The following is a 23,417-nucleotide window of genomic DNA, read 5'->3' as shown; positions in this document are numbered from 1 at the left end:
TCATAAATAGGTATAGATTTATAAATTTGCGAACACGAATATGAATAAGTCTGAAGGTAGAGGGAATCATCATGACTAAACCAAAAGTCGTAAAGACCACTAAGACCAATTTCTTTATGTTAAATATAAACTGAAACCATTGTTTTTTCGAACCACACCTTTTATGTTTATGTTGTTAGCTCCAATTCATAATTTTACTAGATTTGCGCCTGAATATGACTTATATCAAATACACGATTTATTCGGGTTTCTTATTATTATATCATGAATGTATAATTCGGTCCATGCATATTTTTCGCTTACTAATTTTTTTTCATTGTTCGATTTTTTTATTTCATAATCTGGTCTGTTATGATGTACTTATTTCTTTTGTCAGCATGGGATATCAGTATCTAGGGAGCCTTCTATTGGCTATGGAAGATCTATCAGTGACATGTACAGATCTACGGACAGCTTGACATCATCAAAGTAAGTATTAACGGTCAAATAGTATAAAAGACAGGTCCATAGTATAACTGTTCGGATATTTTCCCACGAAATACTTTTAACAGGGATGTATATTTTCCATAAAATAATCTTAACAACTTTACCCCAATATAACGTCAGTGATTGCTTCTGATTCCAGTAATTACGAGCATTCTTTCATATGGTATAACCGAGTACTGTTGCACTTATACCAGAGCGTTTATAGGTTATTTTACTGAGTTTATTGCGTTTTCGAAACTTATTTGAAGGGATTGTTTTTCATCACGGTGACCGTGTTGTCATATTTTCTTCGACTTTTGCTTTTGAATATCTTTTTGTATCTTCCACCTCTCATTTATGTACTTAAAATTATTGTCTGCTATTCGGCTTACATCCGATAAAATTGAAACGCCGACGTTTTGTATTTGTTTGTTATCAAAGTTCTATAAGTAGCAATGTCTGTATTTAGCTTAAGAGAACATTCTTCATTGTATTCCAGTGACCCATTGTTACGTACATGGGATATAATGGATATAATTAAAATAAATAGAGAAGAATTATTAGAAATGTATGAAATGAACTGACTTAACATTAGGAGAAAAAAAGTAATTTATTTACGTGATTGGAAAATATGTCTACATAGAACGAACTAATTATCACATTTGAATGAAGTGATGGAATTTCTGTTTCCTAAAACTATCGACCATGGCACAACATTTTGGAATTTTGAGTCCTCAATGCTCTTCAATTTTGTATTTGTTTGGTTTTATAACTATTTTGATCTGAGCGTGACTGATCAGTCTTATGTAGACGAAACGCGCGTCTGGAGTATTAGATTATAAGCATGGTACCTTTGATATCTATTTCTTCCTGTCGAGCACATTGGTTCTAATGTTTTACTTGTCCAACAACTCTATTTTTTTTTATATAAGAACATAACCTTAAAAATACCGTGACATAGTAACTCAGTATATAACTAGTCAAATTTGATAAATGCTTAAAAACTTCTTGTTTTCTATATTTTTCAATGTTTGCTATTATATTTGAATAAATATTATTATCTGCATGATTTTTTGAATAATTTTCATTTGAGACTATTCGCGAAAGTCAATATGTAATTATACGAATCCCAAGTCAAGGCTATTTTGAGTTTTTCATGTTTCTCTCTTGAATATGTTCCTATGAAAAATATGTTATAAAGATTAAAAACTGAGAGCCGTGGTGTAGTGGTTAGTTCATCGGACTACTAACACAAAAGGTTCCTGGTTCGATTCCCGTTTGGGATGAAAATTTCAGGAACTCAATTTTTGGCTCTCCCTTGACACCATCTGCGAGTGTTACGGCCAGAAATCGCCTTTAAATTGTAGCCAACAAAAGACACAAATCAATTATAAAAATTAACAAGATTTATTATACAAAAGTTTACAAGAAGTATTACACAAATATTACTGTCAACTTAACTGTCAAAATATGAGTCCAATCTTTTATCTTTATCTGTATCCGGATATCTTTCGGAATCCAATCTGAATATTACGTTCACTACTAAGGTCAAAATCCAGTATGATGTTGTTTGTAGAATTAAAGTGTCAATCCAAATGCGGTGAATACTAATGTCTATCGATGTCTAAGTCTAAGTCCAAGAGTGAGAGTTTAACTTTAGTGTCTGTATATATATAGTTGTCATGGAAGATTCTAGAACAGTCTATAATGGAACATCCTAGAAAGTTACAACGGAAGTTTCTAGTAAAATGTAGAAGTTTATATAATTCATCTTTTATTAGGATCATTCTGGAAAGTTCCAATCATTCTGTAATTGTTCCAGTGATTTCTAAACTGCACAGTTCTAATATTATTCTGTAAACAACTATCAGGCCACACCACACAAATCAGGCCAACATAAATAAATACAATAATTACAATATCATTACCAAGTGATCATAACACCTCCCCCCTTAAAAGAAGTTTTAGTGTAACAAAAACTTATCATGAACAAAAATACATAGTATATACAAAGTGTTTTAATAAGCTCTAGATAAAGCATCAGCTATTACATTATCTTTACCCTTGATATGTTTTATAATTACATCATATTCCTGTAAAATAAACTCCACCTAGTCAACCTCTGATTCTTGTTTTTAATTTTATGTATGAAGGTAGGAGGATTATGATCAGTACAAACAAGAATAGGATATACAGTGGGATTCAAATATACATCAAAATGTTGAAGTGCCGACAACATTGCAAAACACTCTTTTTCAATAGTTGAATAATTTTTCTGATGTTTATCTAATTTCTTGGAAAAATATGATATAGGTTTCTCAACATTATCATCTGTCTCTTGATATAAAACAGCTCCAATTCCTACATCGCTTGCATCAACAGCAAGTTTAAATGGTTTTTCAAAGTCTGGAGTAATCAGAACCGGACTATTAATTAAAAGTGATTTGCTATTTTCAAAAGCGTTTTGACAATTTTCACTCCAGATAAATTTAGAATCTTTTCGTAAAAGATGAGTCAGTGGTTGAACCACAGTAGCAAAATTTGAACAAAATTTTCTGTAACATCCAATCATGCCTAAATATCTCATAAGTTGTTTTCTATTTGTAGGAGGAGGAAATTTGGAAATAGCTTCCACTTTAGCCATAATAGGTTTCACTTGACCTTGGCGAACTGTATGCCCTAAATAATCAACAGTGGCCTGACAAAATTCACTTTTACCAAGATTAACAGTCAAATTTGATTGTGACAATCTATCAAAAGTATCATACAAATGTGTTAAATGCTGTTCCCAGCTATCACTACATACAATTAGATCATCAATATAAGCATAACAACAATTTAAATCTTTTATAACATTATTGATCATTCTTTGAAATGTAGCTGGTGCACTTTTCATGCCAAACGGCATTACAGTATATTGAAATAAGCCATCTGGTGTAACAAAAGCTGATATTTCACGAGCTCTCTGTGTCAATGGAACTTGCCAATAACCTTTCAACAAATCAAATTTGCTCACAAATTTTGCTTGACCAATGTTGTCAATACAATCGTCTATCCTTGGAATCGGATAGGAATCAGATTTTGACACTGAATTTACTTTTCTGAAATCAGTCACGAAACAAAAGGTTTTATCTGGTTTTGGCACAAGGAGACAAGGAGAGCTCTATTCACTGTTACTCGGCTCAATAATATCATTGTCAAGCATATATTTAATTTCTTTTCTCATAGCTTCAAGTTTGAGTGGATTGAGCCGGTAAGGATGTTGCTTAATTGGAGAAGCATCTCCTACATCAACATCATGACAAACAGCAGTGGTTCTGTTTGTCACATCTGGAAAAAGATTTTTAAAAGAAAATACCAAAGTTTTTATTTCTTCTCTACAGTCTAAAGACAGATGTGCAAGTTTTGATTCTAAATTTGACAAAATTTCTGAATTTTTCAATCTAACTGTCTCTTCCATAGTTTTAGAACTAAAAGGTGGTTCAATTACATCTGGTTTGTCATGATTGTTCACAAATTTAACCATGCCTAAAGTGGCAACTGGTTTACTCTCACATTCATTAGTACGCTCAAAATATGGTTTTAACATATCAATATGACACACTCTGTTTTGTTTGCGCCGACCTGGAGTTTTTACAATATAATTCAAATCATTGATTTTACTCTCTATTGTATAAGGACCACAATATTTAGCCTGTAAAGGATGTCCAGGGACTGGCAAAAATACAAGTACCCTATCACCAGGCTCAAAAACTCTGTCCCTGGCATCTTTATCATACCATATTTTCATCTTGTTCTGTACATTTTTTAAGTTTTTCTGAGCAATTTGACAAGCAGTGTACATTTTTTCTTTAAATCTAGATACATAGTCTAAAAGATTCAAGTCAGTATGTTCAGTAAGCCACTTTTCCTTAATCAATTTTAACGGTCCCCTTACAGTATGGCCAAATACCAACTCAAAGGGATTCTTGAACAGCCTCTCGGACCGCAAAAAGTAGAAAGTGAACTCCATCATCCCAGTCTCTGTCAAATTGAAGACAAAAAGTTCTTATCATGTTCTTCAATGTTTGATGAAAACGTTCTAAGGCACCTTGAGATTCTGGATGGTACGCACTTGATCTATACTGAGCAATCCCTAACTGGTACACGACTTGCTGAAATAAACCTGACATGAAATTTGATCCCTGGTCGGACTGTATAGACTTAGGAAGTCCTACTAACGTGAAAAATTTGATAAGAGCTTTGACAATAGTAGGTGTCTTGATATTTCTTAGCGGAATAGCCTCAGGAAAGCGTGTGGATGTACACATGATTGTCAATAAATACGCATTTCCAGTTTTGGTCTTTGGTAAAGGTCCAACACAGTCAATTAGAACTCTGCTGAAAGGTTCGTCAAAGACTGGAATAGGCAGAAGTGGTGCTGGTGGTATTTTCTGGTTAGGCTTACCAACAACCTGGCATATATGACATGATTTGCAGTATTCTGCAACATCATTTCTAAGTCTTGACCAGTAGAAATGCTGCAAGATCTTAAGGCAAGTCTTCCTCATACCTAAGTGTCCAGCCTAGGGGGTGTCATGGGCAAGACCAATGATTTCTTGCCTATAAACTTTAGGCACCACCACTTGGTATACCACTCTCCATTCCTCCTCTGGGGTAGCATCAGGAGGCCTCCACTTCCTCATTAAAATGCCATCTTGATGGAAATAGCATTCAGCCACTTTGTCTGCTTCCTCATGTGGTTGAGCCCTTTTGCGGAGTTGAAGAACCTCAGGGTCTTTATGTTGTTCTTCGAATAAATTCTTTCGGTCTAATGAATGGCTGTTTACGTTTGGCCATGGCATAATAACATTCTTGTTAACACTATGTGGTCTTATTATGGCCTTTTCTGAGCTACCAGGACCTTCAATGTCGGCTAGGAAAGTGTCAGAAAGGTCCATGTAATCAAACTGGTTTTCTTGCAAATCCTCATCTTGTTGTTTTCTAGCCATCGCTCTAGTGACAACACAAGCTGGATAGAATTCAGCATCATCTTCAGATGATTTAACATCCACTACCGGTTCACTGGTAACAATTGGTTCTGCAACCACTTTGTTCCTAGCTAGATCATTTCCTAGCAATAATGCAATACCCTCAACAGGGAGGTTAGGACGAACACCCACAATAACTGGTCCAGTTATCAAATCTGACTTCAGATAAATACGATGGAGAGGAACATCTATACAACCTAACTCTACACCTTGTAACAAAACGGAGGCACCAACAGAAGTCTTCTCGGACAAAGGCAACACACCTTCTAACAATAAAGACTGAGAAGCTCCAGTGTCCCGTAAAATCTTAATAGGCTGAAGAGTGGTATCATCAACAATAGAAACAAACCCATCAGACATAAAGGGTTTATATTCCTCCATGTAATCACAAAAACTGGACTTAAAAGCCTGACTCGCAGGACATTCCAACGTACTGGTAATATAAGGTGTCGTACAAGCACTGGACTTCGACTTATTATCTTGTTCATTCTTCTTCTGGAGTCTAAAACAATCAGCCATCAGGTGACCATTTTTCTTACAATAAGCACAAATCAGTGACTTCTTCTCAAAAGTATCAAATTTTGGACTAGACATATTATAACTAGACTGACTCTTATTCTGTGCAACAGGCTTACTATCAGTACGCTCAGTGCTTTGATTTTTGTAATTTCCACTTGAAGTATTAACATTTTGACCCTTGAAACTTCTTTTATGTGAAAGGGTATAATTATCTGAAATTACAGCATCATGTACTGTCCCAACAGTTTTGTCGTCTAAATGTGTTTTTAAGTCTAAATGAACACATTGTTTGAACTCTTCTAATAACATCAATTGTCTTAGGTTATCAAAATTGTTATCTGTTTTCTTTGAAGTAAGCCATTTATCAAATAGATCTTCTTTTTCCCGAGCAAATTCCACATAGGTTTGTGAATCAAACTTTTTATAAGATCTAAATTTCTGTCTATATGCTTCTGGTACTAGCTCATAAGCTTTCAAAACTTCCTGTTTTACCATGTCATAATCGGAACTTTTTTCTGATGGAAGTGCGGAGTATATTTCAGCGGCCTTACCCTCAAAAACACTTTGTAGCATTGTAGTCCAATATGACTTTGGCCAATTCAAATTATGAGCAATTTTCTCAAACTGTGGAAAATATTTATCGACTGTTTTTTCACAAAATCTGGGAACCAAACGTATATTTTTGGCTGCATCAAAATATTCTGATTTCGGCTGGACTTTAGTGTTGCTTTCTTCTTTGACCATTTCAATTTTCAGTTTTTCCATCTCTAGCCTTTCTCTCATTGCAAGTTCTTTTAATTTTAACTCATCTTCTTTTATTTTCTCCCTCTCCTTCATTTCCAGTTCTTTTAATTTAAATTCATCTTCTTTTTCCTTTTTATCCATTTCCAATCTTTCCTTCATTTCAAGTTCTTTTACTTTTATTTTCTCCATCTCCTTCATTTCCAGTTCTTTTAATTTAAGTTCATGTTCTAATTCAAGCTGTTTGAATTTAAAGGCGTCAACATTTTCGACCTTAAGTTCAAGAGCCTCTTCACCTAAAATTTTTGCGTCAACTAATTTGTCTATTACCAAGTTTTTTTATAATTTGTTTTCTCATAGATATCTTAACATTCAATTTCAGATCTTTAGCAAGCAACACTAATTCCTCCTTCTTTAAATTATCAAACCCCTCCAGGTCTGGCGTTTTCAAAAATTTACCGGCATCAAATGCCATTTTGTAGAATTTTGTTGGCTAGTTATAATTAAAATACTGAATAAATTTTGAATAAGATATTTTCGTAATCCCGGACGAGCCCCCAATTTCTGTTACGGCCAGAAATCGCCTTTAAATTGTAGCCAACAAAAGACACAAATCAATTATAAAAATTAACAAGATTTATTATACAAAAGTTTACAAGAAGTATTACACAAATATTACTGTCAACTTAACTGTCAAAATATGAGTCCAATCTTTTATCTTTATCTGTATCCGGATATCTTTCGGAATCCAATCTGAATATTACGTTCACTACTAAGGTCAAAATCCAGTATGATGTTGTTTGTAGAATTAAAGTGTCAATCCAAATGCGGTGAATACTAATGTCTATCAATGTCTAAGTCTAAGTCCAAGAGTGAGAGTTTAACTTTAGTGTCTGTATATATATAGTTGTCATGGAAGATTCTAGAACAGTCTATAATGGAACATCCTAGAAAGTTACAACGGAAGTTTCTAGTAAAATGTAGAAGTTTATATAATTCATCTTTTATTAGGATCATTCTGGAAAGTTCCAATCATTCTGTAATTGTTCCAGTGATTTCTAAACTGCACAGTTCTAAGATTATTCTGTAAACAACTATCAGGCCACACCACACAAATCAGGCCAACATAAATAAATACAATAATTACAATATCATTACCAAGTGATCATAACACGAGTATGGTCTTGAGGAAACGATGATAGTCCGTAGGAAGGGGACGATAAATGGCTGACCCGTGTTAAGAGAGAGCCATATCTCTTGCACGTTAAAGACACCCTTGTAGATTTCGAAAAAGAGTAGGCTAATGCCACTACAAGGCAGCACTCGCACCCGCAAAGTGGAAAGGGATTAATATAAGTTGCAAAAATTGTTTCCCAATCCACTATAGACAAATATGTTTAATCTAAACTAAAGATTAAAAAAATAAAAAAAAAGATGTGCTGACAATCTGTTAGTTGTTATTCAATAAACCGGTCTTATTATATAGCGCATATCATATATGATTCTCTTTCCTCTTTTAGAAAGATGCTGAATTTCAGGATAAAATAGTTATTGATATAGGACTTTCACCCTCACTCCAGATAAAAAAATAGTTTCACGTATTTGGTGGGATTTGAGGATTCCTGAATTTTATTTCATTGGTATTAGGTAACCATACTTTTTGGCTACATTTTATTTGTGAATGAACATTGTGTGAAGAATGGCAAATAAAGCCGACTATATTTTTCAATTTTGATTCATTGATTCGGAGTTTAGAGTGACGTTCTTTTTCACTGAACTATTAGAATTTTTTGTTTAAGGGCGAGCTGAAACCTGCCTCCTGGTGTAGGATTATCTCGATTTGTTGAACACCGAATTGGTGGCCTTTGGCTATTTTGCACTTGATCGGGTTGTTATCACTTTGACACATTCCTCATTTCCATTTTCCATTTTATTATGATTTATATATTTCATATGAACTGTTTAGTAAAAAAAATACAATATTAAGGCCATGACGTTGTGTTTGAATGTGAATTATGCTGATCAGCACAAAATAAAATATTACATTTACGTCTGTTTCCATGTGAAAAATTCTGTAACACACTTTTTTAAAAGCGCAGCTTTGAAAGAGTGCTGATAATATAGCGGTGTAAAAGAAAGCAAATGGCTCGTACGTATATTCTAAATAACAATGATTCTATTTTTATGTTTCTATAGCTGGGAAACATCAGATGACTACGGAGATGACATAGACAAGTTAAATGAACAAAGGTAAGTGTCATTGCAATAAGAAAAAAAATGTCTGAGTACAAATTTATAACACAAAATAAGCTGTACATAATGACAAAATAATCGATAACAAAACTAGCCAGCTTCATTTCAAGGTAAAGAAATAAGAAAAAAAAATCAAAACGTTCTACTTTGTCAACCAAGATTACAACTGTAAAACAACTGTCATATTCCTGACTTGGTATATACCATTACCGAGGAATTGGTAATTGAAACCTGGTTTTACAGCTAGCTTAAACTCCTACAGTTGACTATATTTTCCAAATAGACTGACAAAAAATCGCGAATAACCCAAAGAAACATAATTGATTAATTTGACAAGAAAAGTCTGTATGTAGCATTCTAGTGTACATAGAAACAAAAATATCTTTGAGGTTGTTTTTTTTATATTATATATTATATATTAGTGAAATTTCTTTTGTTTAACTGTCTAAAACATATTAAATTTCTTTAGGAAATACATTGAGTTGATGGAACAACGCTATGATAAAGCTCAAACAGAAAGAGAATCATCAATATCCAATTTGGAGCAAGAAGTTCAGAACATTTTAATTACTTTGGGTGATATAAAAGATCGAATACATCAGGTAATATGATACAGTATTATATATTTCTGTCTACTTGTATATAAATTAAAGTGTGGGAGATGAATTCCACGTTTATTGAGATATCTAGAATCTAATATTGCGGCATATATCTACTGTTCACCTTATGACCTTTAATGATCGTCAACCATCAACAGTAGAATTATTTTTCGTTGGAGTGCCGTTTCGGAAATCCACAATTCCCATTCAGCGGGACATTTCAATTCGAAACCTATGTGAAACTAAAAAATAAAATAATAATAAAATATTTAATTTATCAGATGTATTATAGATAAACAAACCACCACTATCGAAATCTTAACAATGTATAAACTCAACTCTATAGTCTTTATGTATTTGTATAGCTCATCCTGATTTATTTTAAAGTTATTCACCTTCGGGCATATCTAAGACGACATTAACTTTTATGAAGAGCACCACATTTGGAACATTTATATATTTATCGACGAAAAAGTGGGAGGGGATTAACGACACTGACTACCCATGAGGGTCTTGCTCGCTAGGTCAAATATTTGTGAAACTGGAACGGAAATTTTAAAGCCTTTTTTTTTAGAAGTAAAAACGAAACTCATTTAAATTATCTACATTAGAAATCATTGAAGCCAAAGTTATATTAATCCGTTATAACATGATCAATGTGAAATGTGATGTTATTTTTTATTCTATTAAGGACAATATGCAAAATACAAAATATGGAAAAGGATTGAAAAAACTAACTGATGACCACACGAAGGCCAAAGATGCAATTTTACAGGTATTTATTTTAAGAAATTACACAACATACATTAATTTTGGACATTATTACAACAGTCATGTGCAAAAAACTCGCCGCTCATTTGGTGGACAAAGCAACAAGCCTAGTATCTTTAATGGGATTATGCAACAACTTCGTCCATGCCCATGCTGATGGTGGTATGGTCCAAAAGGTGTCACAAGACTTGTAGTTTCCTCTTTGATGCTGACATATCATTCATACGCATTGTCTTTATTAAATAACTGCTTATCAAAAGTTGAAACATTCTAAAATACTTTGTACCTCGGGCACTTTTAGCCGAATTATGCATACTTTGTTCTGTATTTTTGGTTTTCAATGTTCTTACTAAACCACAGGTTAGTTTTTAAGACTAAACGTGTATCTTGCATTCAAAATTACTAACTCGGTATCTTTTAGTAATAAGTCTTATTTTTGAAAAGCACAATAAAATATATATATATACATATGATTATTTAAAAATTCCTGTATGTTTCATGCCTAGGAAATTACAAAGCTGAAGTCAGACCTTGAATTTACTCTGAAGTCTTTGGATGATGAGATACTTATTTTAGAACAGAAGGAAAACGATCTTGTTATTTCACAAATAACTCTTCAATCAAACGTTCATTCTAAAATCGCTTATCTATTAGAGAGCAAGGGACAGGTAAGAATTCATCGTTGTAAATATAACTGAATTGGATGCAACTGTCATACAAGTGAGAGGTGTAGCGCTATAAAACCAGGTTCAATCTACCATTGTCTACATTTGAAAATGCCTGTACCAAGTCCGGAATATGACAGTTGTTATCCATTCGTTTGATGTGTTTTATCATTTGATTTTACCATTTGATTAGGGACTTTCCGTTTTGAATTTTCCTCGAAGTTCAGTATTTTTGTGATTCTACTTTTTTGCCTTTAATTATTACACAATACCATAAGTTGTTTAAGTAATATTTAATGTCCTTCTTTCAAACGGTGGTTTTAAATATATTGTTGTGATTTATCCATTTGCGTGTATGACAGTGTTTGACTGTGGGTTCGGTGGTGAATATGTCCTAAAATACTAAATTTGGCAATTATTCAATGCAGTAGTTTTGTACAAAACGATGAGAGCAAACAATAACAACTGATTATTGCATATGTGCAGGGACAGAAGGTTTAAAAAAAAATGGTCGATTTTTATCACGTTTAAAGAATTTTATAATATCTGAGGAGTTAAAATGAAGATTTGCATAGAAAATGAATAAAATTGAAAAACATAAGTCTATTCTTCTAATCAAACATTTCAATGTTTTGAGGATTATATGTTTATTTGAATATGCAGCAAACTTTTGATTAAAAACTAAACAAGAAGAACTACATGTTCTGCGACATTACAATGACCGCCTGTACAAATTTTCATCACTTTATAATTAATACAGAACTTGAAAGATTTAGAAGATATAGATAAGGATTTACAAAACCTAGAACACTGTTTCACAGGAGAAAAGACAAAACTGACCTCAAAGTCTGATGTTAATGAACGAATTCTGAGAGAACTTGAACAAGAGGAACAAAAAATACAAACGGATGTCGATATAGAATTAAAACTGTTACGGGATAAACGTACTAGGGCGGAACATAGCAGGGCATCTGAAATGAGAAAAATAGATGAAGCATGGCAAGATATCCATGAACATGAGCAGCAGATGAGTGAACAAAAAATGCGTGGCTTGAACCAAACAGAAAAGTCTAAACTTTTGCAAAAGCAAACACATATTAATGAAGCGAAAGAACTTTTAATACAAGAACAAGAATCTATTTCCAAAGACCATAAAGAAGTCATGACACAGTTAGAAAAAGAAGAAATGAAAATTGATCTGAACAGACATAAGTTGTTAGAGGAATTTCAACTGAAAAAGCAGAATGTTTTATCTACAATTAGTCCTAAACTTACCGAAATTAATAACACAATATATATAAAAAAGAAGGATCGCGACAATCTGGACAGTACCATTCAAAATTGGGAAAATGAACTAGAAAATCTAGAAGGGATGCTCAGCATGTCAACCGATAGCTGCACTAAACAACAACATGGGATTGCACAAGAGACACTTAAAAAGAAGGAAAAGCGTGATCTGAATGAGAAAGAAATAAAATCAAAGTTATCAGATCTAGAGTCCAAACTTGCTGTGCTTGATAAAGAATTCAACGAGTCAACAGAAAAACTGAAATGTGATCTAAAGTACGTAAATGTATAAATGTAGTAAAAAAAAAACCAGATTCAAAAGCTATAAAAAGTCCGGAATATGGCAGTTATTATCAAGTAGTTTGATTCTATGAATGTTGGCGTTGGTTTTTGTTGCACCTCAGTGTTCCTGTTCCTTTGTTTCCCTGTTATAGTTGATGTGTTTCCCTCGGTTTTAGTTTGTAACCCGGATTTGTTTTCTCTCAATCGATTTAGGACTTTTGAACACCGATATACTACTGATTAAACCACAATTGGCATTAACAATTCTGTCCGAATCAACTAATCTGTAAGGATGATTGTAGTTAAAATTCACAATTACCACTTCATATTCAAATGTTGAGTTATATTGTGTAGATGTGAGGCCTGTGAACAGCACATAGACCAAAATTTGATTTCAAGTTAGTTTAAGAATTTGTCTATTCTTAAAACTCGTTTGTGGACATTTCTTTTCTGCGTATTTTAGAATGTTGCTTTGTTGACTTTTATTGCAATTAAACATAAACATGAAAGATATGTTCAAATAAACATTAACGGAAGACCAAACGTTTGATGTTTTCTTCTTTCCAACAAAAAATATGATGTTCTAAAAAAATATTAGATGGTTTGAAATATTATAATTTCAGAAAGTTAGACATTTTCAGATAATAAATGCTATCCAGAATTTAGATTGAATACATTTAAACATGCATTATCATATTTATCATGAAAATATTCCTTAGAATCCGTAGCAGAATAGGACAAACAAAAAAGGTTTTTACTTCACGTTGTCTTATGTCGTTGCAAACAATACAAAATCAAAGAATCTTAAATAGTTTTGTTATTTTGCAGTTTTCAATCCAACCAAGGGGATATTGATAAAACCGCAAGTCACCCGAAGCAAGAGGTAAACATATAAATCGATAAATCAGATATATGGCAATGTTTGAATTTTTTTTCGCGAACATTCGATATCTTTCTACACAAATTCAAGCTACGGTACTGAAATTTTTCACCATGATTCACAAAGGCAAGACACATGACGAATTATCTTTAGACTTAACTTTTGTCAACTGAAAAAAACCTGTCTATTTCAAACAAAATATGTAGTATCTTTTTGTGCGCTTTAGACAGATTTAATCACAACTTTCACTCTCATTATAAAAAAACTTTAATATTCTGGTACGCAAAACGATCTTATTTAACTATAATAATTTTTTTATTCATATGCTACATCTCGTGATTTATGATTATAAATACATATTTAAAATTTTGATATTGAAAAGTAAGATCACAAAAATACTGAACTTAGAGGAAAATCAATTCGGAAAGTCCATAATCACATGGCAAAATCAAATAACAAAACGCATCAAAAACGAATGGACAAGAACTGTCATATTCCTGACTTGGTACAGGCATTTTCAAATGTAAAAAAATGGTGGATTAAACCTGGTTTTATAGCGCTAACCCTCTCACTTTGATGACAGTCTCATCTAATTCCGTTATATTTACATTGATGCGTAAACTAAACAGACACAGTAAATAAAGTAGTCAAAATACGGGTATATCAGTCATCATCGTATAACAATTTAACAATTTGAAGGGGATGTATACAAATTCTGCTATAAGTATATAGTACTTACATGTATAAGATCGACCTGATTGAAAGTTTTCAAATCATAAGCATTATGTAACCTTTTCAATGTTTATTATTTGTTTTAATCATGGTACATATCAGTGAAAATGTGTGCAATCTTTTATTTTACAACCACTAACGCATATATATTTCTAACAGGAAATTACAAAATTTCAAGAGCTTTATGACAAAAAACATTCAAATTTATTAATCCTAAAACAACAAGCTGAGGAACAACAGGATAGAGAATTCGAATCGTTGGAACTTGAAATCATGAAACTAGAAGAAATACAAAATCAGGCTAGGTATGTTTTTGACAAAATTTTAGAAATTTTGGAACCATGCTCTTCAACTTCGTACTTTATATGGCCTTTTTGACGTTTTTTATTCGTGGGTCACTGATGAGTGTTCTGTAGACAAAACGCGCGTCTGGCACAATAAAAAATTATAGTCTTGTTATCTATGATTTGATGAGTTTATTTGTACAATCATAAAATGAAATGAACGTTTGATGGAAAGGATTATAGTTGTGTATCATTTCTTTACAATTTGAGTGCGATTGGGATTCTCCGTTTCGATTGATATGCGAAAGGAGAACGTTTTTAAAAAGTTCATTGAATTCATGGGTAAGCTTTCTAATTAATTCGTTTAACTGTAATATTTATTGTATTTTGAGCAAAATATTTAATAAGTCCCTCAGATGATTGGAAAAACGTATTTTTATCGACAAAGTATGTCGGATATCACTTCTCGTATATCGAAATTTGGTCTTTGGCTTATAATGTGTCACAGTACGACTATGTACCAAGGAGATATCTAAAACACACAAGTCGAAAAATGACACCATCCTATAAAAGAAAAACAATTCATAGACAAACATAATAAAACATAAAAAACTAGATACTGAGCAACACATCACCGCTAAGAACAAACGGTGATCAAGTTGACTAGGAAGGGTAAACTAGTGGCACCCTGCCAAATAGCCATTATTTAATCGATTGGCATTAATATTTAATTCCAAGCCATGATCTAACCAAAACAAAAGTTATGTTTACGTAGTTCTTGTGTTTGGTGTGAATTTCAACTGTGATGATACGAACGCCACTGGTGAGTCTCAAGCAGAAAAATAACCGCGCATGTGGTGCATCAACTTCTAAGTCTTGTATTTTTGATCAATGTATACAAAGATGTGTATTGGAGTAAAAACAAATTTTTGGTACAAGACATCGACTCAAATTTTAACTAAGAAAGCAACAGTAATGACCATTTAAGGTACATATATATTTTAAATATTTATGGCGTCATGAAATGTCTGCATGATATCTTAATATTCAATTATTGAAAGTTCATTATTTGGTTTAATTTTTATGTGCCAGATAATGACTCTTACCAAACATCCACTTTATCGAGACACGTATTTGTTGAAAAAGATAAAAAGGAGAATTTTACCATATAGGCTATGCATTCTGACAAAAGATAAAAAATATCACATGAACAGATATACATGAAATTGCGAAGGATATAATTTTCAATAAGAGGAAGCGTATTTTTGATTTTCATGTGAATTTTCAAAAATCGAATTCAAGTTGACATAACTAAACAAAAGAAATACCAATGTTTTTGTACAACTGGTCAAAATACGAGAAACTAAAGCCATGCATCTTTTTAGCATTCATTTATTATATTTGAATTATATTTCAGAATTGATCAAGAGGTGAAACGTCGACTACGGGATGTGCGACAAAATAAGTGAGTTTTCTCTACTATTTGTATGATAAAATCAAATGTACTTCAATAGTAAACAGGGTCTTTTAAAAAAGTTCGGGTAATATTTTTTTTAATTAATTTCTGTTACAGTTAAAACATTTTAAGCACGGTCAAAATATTTTGAATCACGTTTGTTTCAGCGACCAATAAAATTATTTTCATACATTGATACCACATACTTTTTCTACTGATGCTCTAAGTATCTTAACGGTATGATCGATATTTGTAGAAAGTAAAACCATGTGATTTCAGTTTAATCTGAAAAGAATGTACCAGTCTTGTATTACAACTCCAGTTTCCGGTGCATGTCAAAACATGGAAGGAAACAAAATAGTCCATTTTTTCTGAATTTATTTCTTGACTCAATTTTTTCTGTCTGATTATAAGTTTATGCTGAATTGAAACATATATATTGATTTAAAAAAATCTTGCATCTTTTTGGGTATATCAATCCAGGAAAGTGGAAGGATGTCATGTTTACTTGAAGTGGTGCGGCCTAGTAAAAATATCAAACATATAGAAGAAAAAATGTTTTGACTTCAGGGTTACGTAACTTTTTATTCTTCGTGGCATGACCCACTTTTTTTCGATTAAATCTCAATATCATATTAGTCCATATGAACATGAAATTTTGTTTCTATGTAGCATTTTTTATTTTTTTATTTTCAAAGATCAGTTGTTTTGCATGTAAGCCTATGGAGCAGTCAAGTACAAGACTGCAACACGACAACACTATCAACCCTGGGTTTAATTGATTTAAAAAAGTTTCTAATCTATTTTCCGATTGTTTCTGGTCTACAAAAAGTACAACATGACAAATTCACAATGCATGGAACTATAAAATACAGGTCATATGAGATTATAATGGGTGAAACAATATTTTTCGAGCCAAAGCAATATTTGTCAAACTTATGCTATACATCGTTTCTTAGTGTGTAATTTAGCATTGGATTTTCAATTATGCCCTAAAATCAGTCATGACTACATGTATAATTAATCTGAAACACATCAATGAGAAAAAAAAATGGTTTTATTATCCGAGGATGGATATTATACATTTTACTCTTTACTTGTAGTCCCTTTTGTATAAGTTAACCATTGTAGATATAATCAAACTATGATTAAAATTATAATATATCAATTTTGTTTTTCGATACATAGTATTTAAGGATGTACTTAGGTGAGGTTTTGGAATTTGTGTCAAATGTTCGAACTCCTTGGTGTTTTTCCGTACAATACCATGTAAAATATTTTACCCCATAACAGCCATTTATTTTTCTTATAAGACTCAATTGCTTATGAAAGGTCATTTTCCTAAAGAAAATCCTTAGTTTTTCGAAAAATTCTAAGTTTTGTAACAGGAAATTTATTTTAATGACCACATTATTGATATTCATGTCAACACCGATGTGTTGACTACTGGGCTAGTGATACCCTCAGGGACGAAACGCCATATTTTAAATCTCAAATATCTCGAAAAGGAGGTCCATGACCTATCAATATTTTTAGCTTATCTTTATCCTTAATTGATGCTCTACCAGCTTATAGTATCAATTTTAATTTCTTAATTTCTTAATTTTTACCTAACCTTACCCAAGTACATCCTTAAGATATAGTTAAATAAAAAAAAATATTTCAAAAACAATATTTGTAGAGGATCAATTGTTAAAAGTGTACTCATTATATTCATTGTATATTTCATAGTTACCGTTTTATCATAACTTTTGAATATTCGACTTTGTACAGATATATCTCAATGGGAGTGTTGGAAGGATTGGTGCATCTCCTAGTCATATTGATCTAAAAATTCTTTACAAAGCACTATTTGTAGAAACTATATTGTGTCGGGATTTCTGGCGTGGGATATTTAACATATGATGCTCGGTTGTCTAGTACATTTATCGTAACATTTTAACCTAGTTTTAAATTTGAACTTAGTGCTTTCGTATAGAAATAATCTGGTGAAAATTCTTGCCACACAGCGCTAAGAAATTAGTAACGGTATATCTAAATTCGGCTCGGCTATTTTTTTCATAACTTTTCTATACTTAAATGGAAAGATGTAGGCCAATTATCCCACAATTAATTCTACAATTGGAGCAATTTTGAAAATCAATCAGAGAAAAGTGTTTCATTTTTGAAAAAAATCTGAAATGCACAAAATCCTTACACATCCAACACAAATCACACTACTTAAAAAAATATTCTTTACATCTATTGTGACAGTATATGGGTAACATGATTTTTGACCAAATATCATTTCTTTTGATTTAGGAAGCTTGCTTATTTATAATTTGAAATATGAAATAATTCTATCTTGTATTATAATTATAGCCTTCTCATAAGATTTTAGATTTGAACAAATTTGTAATTTAATGTCAACTTCGCTGACGACATAATACGTTTCAGGGCTACCAAGAGACGGAATTATGAAAGTTTTGCCAGTTTAGAAACAGATAACAATACTGTAAGTTAAATAAGTTGTCAAGATACAATTAAAAATTCCACACGTAAAGTCTTCTATCCATTCGATTGATGTGTTTGAACTTTTGATTTTGTAATTTGATACGGAATTCCCGCCGTTTTGAATTTTACTCAGAATTCGGTAGTTTTGTTATTTTGCTTTTAACAGATAAGACGACTATTCTAGTAAACAACGAAATGAAAAAAAGAGTTTGTGTTAAAAATGACATTTAAAATAATTGTTTTATTTGGGGTAACTATCTCTTTTTCGAAATAGGTCTCTACATACTGACTACATGTAGAATTGTAGAAACCAGAATAGTGGTCCGATTTGTATGTTTACTGATTGGCCTCTATGTCTGATAGTGACATTTTGACAAAGTGTTGATTAGTAATGCAAAGCATTAGACAAGTATCCAGTCGAGAGTGTATAGGATTCGGAAACGGTGATTTACCATACAAAACTGGAACCCTCAGATACCATCGTAACACCGGAAATATACCGCACCTAAATTGGCTGTATTTTCGTAAGACAATATATTCAAAATTTAAAGATCAGTATTGATGCCAGAATTTTACGTTATTGATGGGCGACGAACCTTCAGATAAGTTCAGTGATATAAAACAGTCTATAATTATATATTCAAAAAATTCTTCGGTATGAACGAGGTGCAAGCTGAAACGTAATTGGTGGGGATCAATTTCAACAAAATAATCTTAAACATAAAAAACACTGATAACCGAAAATAGTCAATAGAAAATAATTGTTTGTGAGCAAAATCGTTTTGTTGTTTATGGACTTATGTTTTTTTTGTTTAAACATCTGTGTATGTGAGGATCTTTCATAGGATGGATTATTTTCAATCATGAAACTCATTATGTATTTTGATCATATAAGCTGATTTATCCAAATTCTTTTACAGGATGGCACTTCCCTGGCATGTAGCACATTAACAAACGTTTCTGGTATAGGCGTGAATGTTTCTTCTTTCAGTCTACGAAACTGTGGTTCCGACAGCTTTTATGAGTTTGAAGTGCAGGTATATATTTTCAGTGTTCATCTTAAAATAACTTTTGTTTTAAGGATTTTCCATTTCTAAGGACAAACAATTCTTGACTGACTGATTTCTTTTACATACAAATGGAAGTTTTTAACGATCTCGACAGGCTATACAACCCTTGCACGGTCTGATTTCTTTCGCCAAAAGCAAAGCTTACTTAATAAAATATTTTGAATACATATTAACAATTTGTGCATTGAATGAATAAAATATATAAATATAGTTTTATTAACTTCTACCATAAATTCTTTAATGACACATTTAAAACAAGAATGACACGAATACACACCAACTTAGTTAAACCATGGGACACCATTGACTTTATAAAATAGCCTTCAAGCTTTTTGCAAGTTATTAATTAACATACTGTACCAGTTTCTGAGAAATGTAACTAATAATAACTCTTTACAGCTGGTAATTGGGAAAGATAATTGGACAGTTTACAGGCGTTATAGTAAGTTTCGAGAAATGCACAAGGAACTGAGACAAAGAATTCCCGAGGCAAGTATTACATACGTACATATGATGTCATTTAGAACTGCAATGGCCGAAATGTCGTCTATGATATTAACTATGAATTTTATTGACACATATATACATTAAAGGCCGTACCATGACCTATAATGGTTTACATTTATAAATTGTTACTTGGATGAAGAGTTGTCTCATTAGCACTCATAACACATCTTCTTATATCTATTTAGCTGTATAATGTTTCCGTTTTATTTCATGACATAATTTCGCAATGCAAATACAAAGAAAAGTATTAGGATAAACGGTAAATATAATCTTTAGTGTTAAAACTTTTGAATTATATTTGCATACTTTCCATGTTTTCATGTACACACCTACTCCATATCACCAGTCAAAAGTAAAAAAATTAAAACTTCTCTTTGGCGGGTTGAATTAAAAATTCCAAAATGTACTTTAATAAACACAGCAAACTGTAAAAATAACTTTATACAGGTAAACTGAACTTAAGAATAACATCAGTGAAGCATATTGTAGGTTAGAATAACTTTCTTTGTGGCAGATTGTTTGCAATTGATTTCCCCAACATCAAGTTGTATTTATGTTTCTCATTTGGTCATGCATTTAAAAGGCTAAATACTGTATAATTTGGAAACAAAAGGGGAAAGTACTCGACTCCACGCATACCGTCCAATTGTTTTTTTTTAAAACATGAAATGTATTTATTGAAAAAACACCTGAAAATATTTTACCATGAATATTCCAATATCTTTTTTTGAAAAGGTTGTGTTTAACAAATCATAGCAGCCTGATACATCTAGAAACAGGCTTGTCTTTTAAAAAAATAAGTAATGTGAGAAGTTGTCCAAAATGCATTAATTTTTTGGGAACGCCCTTATGAAATTTAAAATGTTGCTGCAGCATTGCCGCAGCATTGCGGCTTTAAAGCTGCAACCTAATCAGGTTGCCAGAGGATTGTTGCCGGAGTAGTGCCGGATGATGCTGCTAACGGCATAGTTCTGGCATCATTGCGATACTAATTCCTTTCAAAATTAATGAGCACCACAATATAGCCAGAAAATTTGATGATGTCATTTCCAGCGTTTTAAGCTATTCCCTGTACTAGTGTACGTGTGTTAGAAATCCACCATGTTGCTTGTGATTATATTGTATTGAAGAATTTGGTGTTCTAGCTGTTTTTTTTGGAAGATTTGAAGACTTGTAATTAAACTCATATCAAGTAATTGCATGTATAGAAAAGATCAATCTTGCATTGTGTATTTCAATAACATGGCCTCATCTGAGTTCACTATACATGTATCGGTGAAGTTTGTGTTGTTTTGTTTTTTTTTGCAGCAGTTTAATTGCATACTTGTAGTTTGGTAAATAACACAATATTATTTGCTAAACTTGGGGCACATTAAAAATTTTCATTTTTTTTATGCAGATACCGCTGACATTTATTTTATGTGCCTGTGCATACAAATTTATAATGCATGAATGCATGTCATATATATGCATTGACAACTTGTTTTTGCCGGCACAATACATTTTATACAAAACACGGCCTAGCTATTCGCATGTTTTGTCACTAAAATGATGCAAGAATATAGCCGTATTAGTGCCGCAACAGCGCCACAATCATAATGCCAGAAAACTAATTTGCATACGAATTACGCTATAGCCGCATCAGTGCCGCAACATGATGCCAGAATATTGCCGCAACGGTGCCAGAATATAGCCGCAATTATGGTGCCAGAAAACTAATTTGCATACGAAATATGCTATCGCTGCATCCAAGCCGCAACAGTTTGCAGCAACAAAGCCGCAGCATAGCCATACTGCTTGCTGCCGCAACAATGTACCAGAGGGCTTATATTTCCATAAGGGCGATTAAGCTTAGAACAATGCAGAAGAAGCTAGCAGTTTTTCAAGATCACAAAATTAATTTTGTTTAAAAAAATCTGTTATTCCTCTTCTCAGTTGTTATTGTATGTTATAACATTTAAAAAAAACCACATCTAGCTAGCTTTTGAGTCGTTATGAAAAATAATTTCGATATTATATTTTAGATGCGTAAGATAAATTTCCCACCAAAAAAGATATTTACTAAATCAGAGAAGATTTTGGAACAAAGAAAAAAGCAGCTTGAGGTAAAACATTATCATTTTGAAAAAGAAATAGGAAAAAGATACATGCATGTTATTACCTATGCTGAAGGGTAAATAACAATGTTATATGGTGTCAGTACAATGACGAAATTTAACAAAGATTCCAGAACAGGTGAATTTGTTATAAAAGAGCAGTAAACATTTGAAAATGAACCTCTTTTAAACATAGACATAATCTCTTAACTATCATCTAGCGAATAGTAAACAGGTACAACGAATATGTTGCATAATTTTGCTATTAGAAATGCAATTCAAAGAAATATCAAAATAAAACAAAAGATATTCTTTAGGGTATGTTCCATTGCAGCTTCTACCATTCACACCATTAACTTTGAAACAGAAAGAATACTGTTAAAAAAACCATAAATATAGTTCTGTATTCATGATGATTTGTATGTTTGTTTGTTTTGATTTTGACTTTGTCTTTTGTTCTTTGATTTAATTGCAGTTGTTATTAAATAGTTGTAACTCTTTTCTTAGAAAAAAAGTAAAAAGAATACTATTTGATATTGTCTTACATTCATTTTTTTATCTTATTCACAGGTGTACCTGCAAAATGTGCTTGAAGTCTTCATAAAAACTCCGTGGTGTCCATTACACCCACTGCAAAATAAAGACCTAAATATGAAGTTACTGTGCGACTTCGAGCCTTTTTTTAAAAGAGGTCTATTTGAACGACCAACAAATATATCTGAAAATCGATGAGCAAATTCTAAAACAAATTCTAAACTCACAGCAAAACAGATTGCAAACTACAACAGTTTTTTTCTAGAAGTGATAGTTATACAATTTGATGAGAAACAGACGACAAAAAGTTAATTTTCAGAATATCTTTTATAATAAAGATCAATATGCTTAATGATTTAGGGTCAGTAATTATATGCTGTCGTTGCTTTTCTGCATGCACACAGAGATCAATTGGGATTTACCATATAATCTAACATGTCATTTTATTTTCCGCGCTCTTATTATTTAGTGGTTACAATGTAACTAAATGGTATTTTTGTGTATCTAACATCAGTCAATAGATGGTTCCTAAGATGTGAACATGCTTGAAAGTTGCCACTTGTATAAAAAAAAATTACTCTCTGACATTTTCAAAGTCTTGAACGTAGTGCTTCATTTGTGACCTTTGCTAAATAGGGATGACTGATATGTACTAAACTTAGTATTGAAGGCCGTACATTGACCTATAATGGTTTACTTTTATAAATTGTTATTTGGATGTAGAGTTGTCTCATTGGCACTCACACCACATCT

General features: G+C 32.2%; 1 protein-coding gene and 1 long non-coding RNA gene across 2 annotated transcripts in view; both read left to right on the top strand.

Moving 5' to 3' along the window:
• The window catches only part of LOC143068791 (kinesin-like protein KIF16B), a 49,434-nt gene extending 29,303 nt beyond the window's left edge, over positions 1-20,131 (top strand). Inside the window, exons 21-32 of the mRNA XM_076243090.1 lie at positions 377-468; positions 8,952-9,005; positions 9,478-9,610; positions 10,299-10,382; positions 10,885-11,046; positions 11,804-12,606; positions 13,441-13,495; positions 14,384-14,529; positions 15,926-15,973; positions 18,401-18,458; positions 19,378-19,494; positions 19,927-20,131. Coding sequence (XP_076099205.1) covers positions 377-468; positions 8,952-9,005; positions 9,478-9,610; positions 10,299-10,382; positions 10,885-11,046; positions 11,804-12,606; positions 13,441-13,495; positions 14,384-14,529; positions 15,926-15,973; positions 18,401-18,458; positions 19,378-19,494; positions 19,927-20,118 — 1,944 coding nt within the window. The 3' untranslated portion in view covers positions 20,119-20,131. The remainder of the gene's footprint in view (positions 1-376; positions 469-8,951; positions 9,006-9,477; positions 9,611-10,298; positions 10,383-10,884; positions 11,047-11,803; positions 12,607-13,440; positions 13,496-14,383; positions 14,530-15,925; positions 15,974-18,400; positions 18,459-19,377; positions 19,495-19,926) is intronic.
• A 1,853-nt stretch (positions 20,132-21,984) lies between these two features.
• LOC143068792 (uncharacterized) lies at positions 21,985-23,016 on the top strand. Its single transcript, XR_012976251.1, has 2 exons — positions 21,985-22,139; positions 22,701-23,016. It is a non-coding gene; the product is annotated as an uncharacterized LOC143068792 (long non-coding RNA).
• The last annotated feature ends 401 nt before the right edge of the window (positions 23,017-23,417 follow it).

The sequence above is a fragment of the Mytilus galloprovincialis genome, chromosome 3 (assembly GCF_965363235.1).
Source record: "Mytilus galloprovincialis chromosome 3, xbMytGall1.hap1.1, whole genome shotgun sequence".
Classification (NCBI taxonomy): domain Eukaryota; kingdom Metazoa; phylum Mollusca; class Bivalvia; order Mytilida; family Mytilidae; genus Mytilus; species Mytilus galloprovincialis.
The sequence above is the reverse complement of the archived record's forward strand: the minus strand, read 5'-3'. Positions and strand labels throughout refer to the sequence as shown.